The 8,679-nt window shown below is 61.8% G+C and overlaps 1 protein-coding gene across 1 annotated transcript; it reads left to right on the top strand.

Moving 5' to 3' along the window:
• The first annotated feature begins 1,286 nt into the window (after positions 1-1,286).
• Positions 1,287-8,222, top strand: LOC116438682. The gene is made up of 14 exons (XM_032097673.1): positions 1,287-2,960; positions 3,269-3,333; positions 3,441-3,770; positions 3,954-4,102; positions 4,359-4,506; positions 4,738-4,925; positions 5,008-5,145; positions 5,408-5,522; positions 5,695-5,832; positions 6,073-6,249; positions 6,376-6,531; positions 6,690-6,791; positions 7,171-7,603; positions 7,917-8,222. Exons 1-14 carry the CDS (start codon positions 2,849-2,851, stop codon positions 8,036-8,038), a joined length of 2,373 nt encoding a protein of 790 aa, XP_031953564.1. The 5' UTR covers positions 1,287-2,848; the 3' UTR covers positions 8,039-8,222.
• The last annotated feature ends 457 nt before the right edge of the window (positions 8,223-8,679 follow it).

The following is an 8,679-nucleotide window of genomic DNA, read 5'->3' as shown; positions in this document are numbered from 1 at the left end:
AGTTTTACCGAATGTATCGTTTTACGTTTGAGGTTCCTTAATTTCACAGTAAAATAAGAGCATTCTTTCCAGTGCTGTCTGTGTCCTTTAAATCGCCTCTGCCCCTTGGCAGAACAACAGGAGGCCCCTGAGGGGCTGGGGTGGTGGCAAGGCCCGAGGAAGTGGCTGTCAGAGGCCATAAGCAGCCTCCAGGCAGCCGCCTCGTTCCTGCCGCCCGGCTGCTCTGGCGCTTCCCCCGAGCATCTCCCAGGCCTGCGGCAGAAGCCCTCACGGCCGGGCCTCAGCACGAGGGTGGGGACCACGCCGAGGTGCTGAGGCTGGGCTGGCTGGGGACAAGGAGGGCAGGGGGGCCCTGCTGGGGCACGGCCCCTGGCTGCTGCCAAGAAGGGGCCGTGGGCAGAGGCAGGGCTGGCGGCCAGCCCGGGCCCCCGCGGCTGCCCAGGCCACGGTGCTGTGACCGAGGCCCCCTCGACACAGAGCTCTGGGCCCACACAGCTGCTGCCACCATGGGGAGGGCGGCGATGTCTCCTCGAGCAGGGCTGCCGAGTCGCTGCTGCCGAAACAGCTCTGGACGCCACACAAACAGCAGCAGAGTGTGCACAGGAACAGCAGGAGCCCCAGTGTCAGCACCAGCTCAACAAGGCATCCGCACCAGCCGGGACATCAAACGGGGCCATACTGTGGGCACAGCTGCACGTGGCTGGGCAAAAGGCTCCAGCAGAATTGGCCACAATGGCTTCCTCTTGTCTTGCCAGCCTCACAGCGACGCTTGGCAGCTTCAGCTGCAGCCTGTGCCCCTGACTGACTTCAGTGGCGTGCTTGAGGGCAGACTCGCCTTCCACAGTCAGGCGTCCCAAGGCAGCGGCATTGGTGCCATCGTGAGAGAGAGACTCTGATGGGACACAAGCCCTGCACTGCAGCTGCCATCCCTCTCCTCCATGCAGGCCCCTTAAAGACACGTACATGAGCTTCCAAACTAAATCCTGGACTTGCATGGAACAAAGGAAGATGCAGCCGGCACTAAAGAAAAGCAGGGAGTGCTGGCAGACGTTCAGGGGCGGAGGGAAGCACTTTGCTGTGTGCAGAGGAGATGGCCCGGTTCACAAGCTCAGGCTTTGCTGCCAGAGGATCCTGCTTTGCTCTTGCTGGAGGCCATTCCCGACCAATGCATGGCCCTCCATTGTTCCTGCATCACGGCTGCTGGACCTGTGGCAACAAGTGTGTCCCGAGTCCATGTGACAGCAGAAAAGGGTGGGACCTGTGTGCTTCCAGCACCTGTCTTGGCTGCTCCTTCAGGGTGCTGGCACCATCATCAGAGACACAGAACAGCTTCTCCTCCCACAGCTATCCCTATCCTCTGCGCTTCCCCAGGTGGCTCCCTTGATGTTCCCTGGGGAACCTCCCTGTTTGTGGCCGTCCATTGCCCTGCTCAGCAGGGACGCAGTTGTGTTTGGACGTGAGCTGCCACAGCCAGACACGCAGCAATGGGAATGTTGAATATCAGAGGCTGGGCCGATTCTTTCATTTCCAGAATGCAGGAAAGACAGAAAAGCACAAGGAAACGTCACAGTGTCTCTGTAGAATCTCTTTGTCCTGTGAAACTCAGCAGCTGATGCTGTTCTGGTGCTACTGCTAATCCCTTCCATGAAAAAATTCACTCCAGGAAGGAACAACATCTCCTGTTGGATACCAAGTGCTCCCCCCAGTCACTCCAGCTGCTCCTGCCAACAGCCCCCTGCAGGAAGGAGCACAGACCCCAATGCACCTTGGCTTTGGCTGCCCTCTGGCAGAGAAGCCCCCGGGGGCACAGGTCTCTGGGGCAGGAGACGGGCACCAGCGCTGCCAGGGCTCGGGGGTGGCAGGTCTGCTTCGGAGGGGACTCTGCCACACCTGCTGATTTCAGTGCTCCCGGGCCCCAGGGCTCAGAGCAGCATTTGAGCCCTGGCCCACACGTTCCTTGTCTGTGTCACAGCCCCGGCTTTAGGATGGCCACCAGCCGGGATGTGTCCCAAGGAGGCCGTGCCAGCTTCTGTGGAAGACCCCGAGCCCTTCCCGCGGCGGCTGCGGTGGCAGCCGTGGGGGCTCCTGGTGCTGCCCCGAGCCCGCAGAGCAGGGGAGCGCTTGCTTATGGCTGGAGCCGATGCTAAAGTTCCTCTTGGGCTGCCTTAGACACTTGGGGCAAGGCATTCCTTCCAACCTGGGCCACTTGGAGTGGGCTGGGGGCGGCCCCGGGGCAGGTGGCAGCGTGTGCAAGGGCCCTTTGTGACACGGTGCAGCATGGTCACCGTGGGATGGAACGGGACAGGGTGTCCCAGGGCCCTTTGTGACACGTGCTGACATAGGGGCTGGCGGCGACGCAGCCACGCCACAGTGCTCGGAGCACGCGACGGGACAGGACGGGACAGAGCGGTGCCGTGAGGAGCCCCCGCACAGCGCACTCGTTCCTTGCCGACCCGGAGCTTTTCCGAGGCGTTATTCCTGCAGGTGACCTCGAGGCCAGACCACAGGACTTGGTGACCTGTGGCCTTCTCGAGGCTTCTCTTTTGCAGGTGCCCTCGAGGGCAGACCGTGGGACTTGGTGCCCCGGAGCTTTTCCGAGGTATCTCCCATCCCTGTGGCCGGTGCCCTCAAGGCCAGACCGTTGGCTTAGCTGACCACAATCCTTGACAAGGAGTCTCCTGTCCTTGTGGCAGGAGCCCTCTGAGACCAGGCTGCAGGACTTGCTGTCCTGTAGCCTTCCGGAGGCTTCTCTGCTGCTGGTGCCTTCAAGGCACAAGCGCAGGACTTGTTCACTCAGAGCTTTCCCAAGGAATCTCTCTTGAAGGTGCCCTCGAGGCCACACTGTGGCATGGCGGGCAGATTCCGTCGCCTGTTCAAAGTGCTCAGGAGGAAAAAAGGCCCTGGAGCTGCCCCAGCACAACAGCCCGAAGAGCTGGAGCAGTTCCAGCCACGGGGGGACGGTGAGTGACAGAGCTGGGCCACAGGGCTGATGGCAGCAGCCAGCTTGGCACCATCCCATCCCATCCCATCCCATCCCATCCCATCCCATCCCACCCCATCCCATCCCATCCCATCCCATCCCATCCCATCCCCGGGGAACAGGCCTATGGATAGGCTGGAAGAGGAGCCAGGCCAGACCCCCCGCAGCAGCCGTGCTCCATCCCCTGGGCATCCCAGGGCTGTCCCTGCCTGGGGAGTGCAGGGCTGGGCTGCGTTCTCCGGCCTCTCCTGCAGCCCCTCAGCTCTGGCTGCGCTCGCTCTTTGCCAGATGCAGCCCTGGACCGGACACAAGAGCAGGACCGTGCCCACGGCCGCTTCCGGAGAACAGTGCAGGTACCTGCAGCCATCCCCACCTGGGCTGGGCCTGCTGTCGCTGCTCAGCCGAGCACCGCGCCTGGAGCACCCCTTGGAACATCCCTCTCTTCTTTGTTCTCCTGCAGATGTTCCGGAAGTTCATGTGCATTCGGCGTGGAAAGACCAGCACCACAGCAACTGAGGGCACAGCTGAGCCTGACTCTGGGCTGACCGAGCTCCAGGCAGAACCTGATGTCAGCACAGATATCACTGCACCCTCAGAAGACTCTGACAGTCCAATGAATGATCACACGGCGAAGACTGACGGGGCAGTGACTGAGGACATGGCCATCACAAACACTGACACCAGAGAGACTCAGGGCATCCCAAATACTGACACTATGCCCATTCCCACTGGGATTCATGCTCCCAAACTGGATTTTTTTGAAGAGAGTGCTGCTTCTCCTCAGCAGCAGGTAAGCAGCCTGGGGCCAGGGCTGGAGACTCCAAGGATCGTGTGCCCCCTCAAGCCACGGCTGCTGGGCCCCCTCAGCCTTTGAGGCCAGCACAGTGCGGTGGGAAGGGAAGCACTTCTTGGGGGCAGCTGGGGAAGTTGCTCCCTTGGACAGTGCTCCAAGTCTTCCCCATGCCTCCTCCAGGTGCCAGCCATGGTGAGGAACATTCACCAGAGACTCGGGTCCCATGTCACTGTGGATGCCTGGCTGCAAATTGACATTCTGAGGCTGGCTGAAGAGCACCCCGCTGATGTGGTGCTGACCCTCCTGCGCTGTGCCCCATCGTGCGACAGGTACGGGGCCCAGCTGCCTTGAGAGCTCAGGGCTCACCAGCCCTTAGGGCCCATCGCCCTGTGCCGCCTGTCCAATGGGGTCTGCCAGACAGGTGGAGAGCTCCAGGACCCTCAGGCCCCTCTGTTTCCTGAGCCTGCTGCCATGCTCCCTCCCTGCCCCTCAGGGCACCGGGGCTCTGTCACCTGGGCCCCCACAGCTGCACAGGGCGTGGTACTGTGACTGAGACGCCCCTGACTCAGAGCTCCGATCCTACAGAGCTGCTACAATGATGTGGAGAATCATAGGATCATTGGGACCAGCAGTGGAGAAGGTGTTGCCAACGCTGCTCTGTGTGATGCAGGAATGGCCACTTCATAGCATGTCCACCTCTGATGGGGATGATACAGATGTCTTTGCCCTGGCTGTGAGTTTCTGGAACTGGCCTTTACTCACCCCGAGGTCACATCCTCACCAGCTCTCCATCCTTCCCCCACTGCATCTCCTTGCCTCAGGTGCTGGGCTGAAACCTGGGCTAGGGCAGGCTCAGGGGGCACCAGGCCCGGTGCTCCCCCTGCGTCTCCCCTCGGGCCCTGCCACATGGACAGCTCGGCACTGAGGGATGTTCCTGAGCTGTCTCGAGCTGCTTCTTTTGCAGGCAACTCTGGCGCTGTGGGTGATTGTCCAGGTGCCCGAGTGCCACGAGGCAATGATCCTTTATTCAGCCCGCCTGTTTGTGACTCTGCTCTTCCAAGTTGTCATCACCACACAGCAGGTGCCAGAGGAAGTTGATCACTTCTGGAGAGCATGCCGGGAGGAACACCGCCTTCCCACCAACCCCAACAGGTCCCAGTCCTCCTGTCCTTCCCATGCCCTCGTGGCCAGCGCCAGTGCTCCCAGTGTGACCTGGGCTTTGCTCTGTGCACAGGTTTGCAGTGCAGGCCATGAAGGCTCTGCTCTGTCGACTGCGCTGTGACAATGAGGTGGTGGCTATGGAGCGCAAGCGTGGCTGGGACACGCTGCTGTGTGCTGACACCCAGCACTATGCAGTGGGTCTGCTGGCCAGGTGAGACCCCCTTCTCCTCACTGCCCCCGGCACTTGTGCCCTGTGCCCGAGGTGCCCCACACAGTCCCTGTGGGGCCTCGTCACCGAGGGATGGCCAAGCGGACTGGAAAAGGCTGGAAGGGGAGGGTGCCCAGAAGGAGCTGCCTCCCAGAGCACCCACATCCCCTTGCAACGTGGTGGGGAAGACCAGACCTGTGTGAGTCAGTCCTGGGAGAGCTTTGCCCCCTGCCTCAGGGTCTTGGTGCCTTTTTCCCCCTACCAGAGAGATGCGCCAGGTCTTGATCCCCTTCTGCTCCCGCATTGCATTCCACCTGCTCAAACCACTCAGCAGGGAGGAGCCATGCTGGGATCTGCCCTTCCTGGCTTTCCTTGTGGAGGTGAGCCTGACGGCCAGCGCTGCCTCGCTGAGCTGCCTCCCGCCTCTCTGCCCTCTCGTAGCCGCAGCTGCCTGGGACGGTGCCCGCGCCCTGCGCTGCTGCCTGGGCCCAGCCCTGGGCGGTTCCGGGCTCCTGCCGGCCGGCTCCCCTGTCACTGCCCTGTGCCTTTCAGCTCCTCGAGTGCCTGGACTTAAGTAAATATGGTGACAGCATCCTGGAGATCATGTCCAGGTACCTGCTGAGCGAGTGCAGGCAGAGATGTCGCCTGGCACTCAGAGGCCTCGTGGTGCTCAGCAAGGATCCCGCCATGGTGAGAAGGCGGCAGCGGCTGAAGCTGCGCTGGGGAAAGCAGTCACATGGGCTTGGCTGCGCTTCAGGAGCTGAGGCAGCTGCTCCCAGCTCTCCTGCCTCCCGGCTCAGCTGCCCCAGTGCTTCGGGACAGGCCTTTGGCCTCTGGGCCCTGCGGCAGCAGGGTGGGCTTGCAGGGCCAGGGTGGTGTAGGCAGTGCAGCCGTTCATGGCTTCACAGCACAGCCTTGTGTTCCACACAGGCCAGAAGAATGGGCAGCCTGTCTCAACGGCTTGTGGAGCTGCTGGGTGATGCAGATGGAGAGGTGGTCAGGATGTCCCTCTCTGTGTTCATGAATGTGCTGGAGAACAAAGACATCCTGGTATCCAGCACCACTGCCCCGAAACTGGCTGAGGCACTCTTGCCACTCTTTGAAAATGTAAGGCTCTGTGCCCCCAGCCACTGACACTGGCTGCTGCCCAGACACTTTGTGCCCTGTGGATTTTTAGGCCGTTGCCCACATGGGCTGGAGAAGTTGCTGCTGAGGTTTTTTCCTTTACTCCAGGACAACAGCAATGTGCAGATGCTCTCCATTCGCCTCTTCTGCAAGGTGATGGAGTTGGTAGTGGACGAGGGAAAAACGCCCCTTAAGACAATTGTGTGCCAGAGCCTACTCCCACTTTTATTCCACTGCCATGATGAGAACCGGAACGTGGCAGAGGTGAGGACTTGTGGGCTGATGTGTCCTCCTGGGAGGGGGCTCAGCTGCCTCCTGCCCTGGGGCCTCGCAGGCTGCAGCCTTCTCCTGGCCTTGGCACAGGGACGTGGGTCCTGTGCCCTGGGCTGTGCTGCCATCTCCGTGTCTCTGCTGCTCTCCAGGCTTCTCGGGAAACGCTGATTTGTGCGGCCAAGTTCCTGAAGAGGAGAAATCTTGGGCAGCTGGTGAAGAAGGAGCAGCTGTCGAAGTTTGCCGAGTGCCTGGTAAGGACCGCCTGGAAGCCTAAGCTGAGCCTGGAGAAGTCCCCTGCCCCTGGTGCCCAGTGCGTGGGGCTGGCAGCTGTGCTGCACCAGGGGTGCCAGCCTGCGCCCCACACGCTGCTCCCTTCCCCGGGCTCTTCTCCAGGCTCCTGTGGCCCCGAGCCGGGAGCCGATGGAGCCCCGGCCCCGCTGGGCTGTGGCGCGGGGCGGCACCGCGGCTCCCCGGGCAGCAGCCGGCCCTCGGCCCCCTCCAGAGCCCGGCGCCAGCGGCTGCTGGCCGGGCCTCGGGGCCGTGCGGGCAGGGGAGGCCAGGGCTGGGCGCAGAGAGCCCGGCCAAGGGGCTGAGCCCGCGCCAACCCTTCCCTCCTGGCGCTCTCTGCAGCTGGCAGAGGACAGGAGCCGAGCGGCCGAGCGCCTGCACCAGGCGCTGCCGTTCGTGGAGAGCCCGCAGGAGTCCCTGCGAGAGGCGGCCGTCAGGTTCATCGGTGAGCCACGAGCCCGGGGCCCCTCCCCGCCCCGCCGCAGCTCGGCCCCAGCCCCGGCTGCTGCCCCGGCAGCGGGATCCGGGCCCGGGGCCGTGGAGCCCCGCCTGCCCTCGGGGCCGCTGCCGCCCTCTCGCAGCCGTGCCCTCGGGCGTCAGGATGCGGCAAGGGCCCGGGCTGAGCCCTGCCGGGGCAGGAGAGCGGGTGGCCACGGGGCTGGCAGCGCCGCTGCGAGGGAGCTGTGCCGCGGGGCCGTGACCGCCTCTGTGCTCCCAGGGGCTGCCAGGGTGTTCTTGAGGGGGCACAAGGAAGAGCTCCAGCTCCTCAGTGAGGGTGAGTGAGGGCAGCGGGCTGGCAGCGGGGGCTGGCGGGGGCGAGCTGCAATGCCTGGCTCGGGAGCTGCAATCCCTGCCCTGGCTGTGGGGGCTTTGCTCCGTGTGTGGACTCGGGGTGACGTGGGCAGAGCACAGAGAGGTTTCAGGGACACGGTGGGGAGGCTCATGGCCAGCACCTTCTGGCTGATCTCCTTGGCCCCTGCTGTCTTCTGGCCATGGCAGGAGCTGGGTGAGATGGCCCTGGCAGGAAGGTCTGCTTGGATTCCTGCAGATCCAGGCTCTGACCGCGGCTCTGTTCCTGTCTCTTCCAGCCCTTCAAGCCCTGAGGAGAGACGACAGCCCTTCCCAGACAAACATTATAGTTCAGGAAATACTCAACGAAAGAGCTGCAGAACTACGTTCATCTGCTGGCTCAGAACCAGTGTCCCTTTAAGACCTCCAGATATCCTGGAAGATGAGACCATCTGGAGACTAGAGTAGAGCAGCTGGAGCTCCAGGCACAGCTGATGCTGGTCACAGCTGAGCCTGTGGAAAGCTCCCATAGCTCCTGCCCTCTCCCTCCCTTTTGACAGCTCCATCCCTCCAGCCCTCAGACCCTGCCCATCCCCTTTTTTCCTCCCAGCTGATCCCTTCACTTCGCTTCCTACTAATAAACAGTTTGGTTTCTTCACTTGAGCTTCATCTCTGTGGTGCTGAAGCGGCCCAAAACCTGAGCCCTGGGACACACAGGCCCCTCCTGCCGCTCTCTTCCGTGCTTTTACTGCAACCCTGGGGTATATCACCGTGTCCCGCAGCCGTAGGGAGGAGGAGAGAAGCTCCAGCAGGCAGGAATTGTGGAGCAAGATTGATTTATTTAAATATTTTACAAACTCTTTCATAGACTTTTTTCTTCATAGTCTAATTGGACAAAGGATCAGCCACCCCTTGGGGTGATCGGCTAAAATCCTAAAACATCCATTGTCCAAATATTTTCTACTGTACTATAAAAAAGACTTTTCAAGGGTGCAGGTGTTTGGTTGTGTACATAACTCTGCTGCCTCTTCTGTGAGAGAGAAAAGTCTCTCACGGGCTTAG

Source organism: Corvus moneduloides, unplaced genomic scaffold, assembly GCF_009650955.1.
Source record: "Corvus moneduloides isolate bCorMon1 unplaced genomic scaffold, bCorMon1.pri SUPER_scaffold_79_arrow_ctg1, whole genome shotgun sequence".
Classification (NCBI taxonomy): domain Eukaryota; kingdom Metazoa; phylum Chordata; class Aves; order Passeriformes; family Corvidae; genus Corvus; species Corvus moneduloides.
The sequence above is the reverse complement of the archived record's forward strand: the minus strand, read 5'-3'. Positions and strand labels throughout refer to the sequence as shown.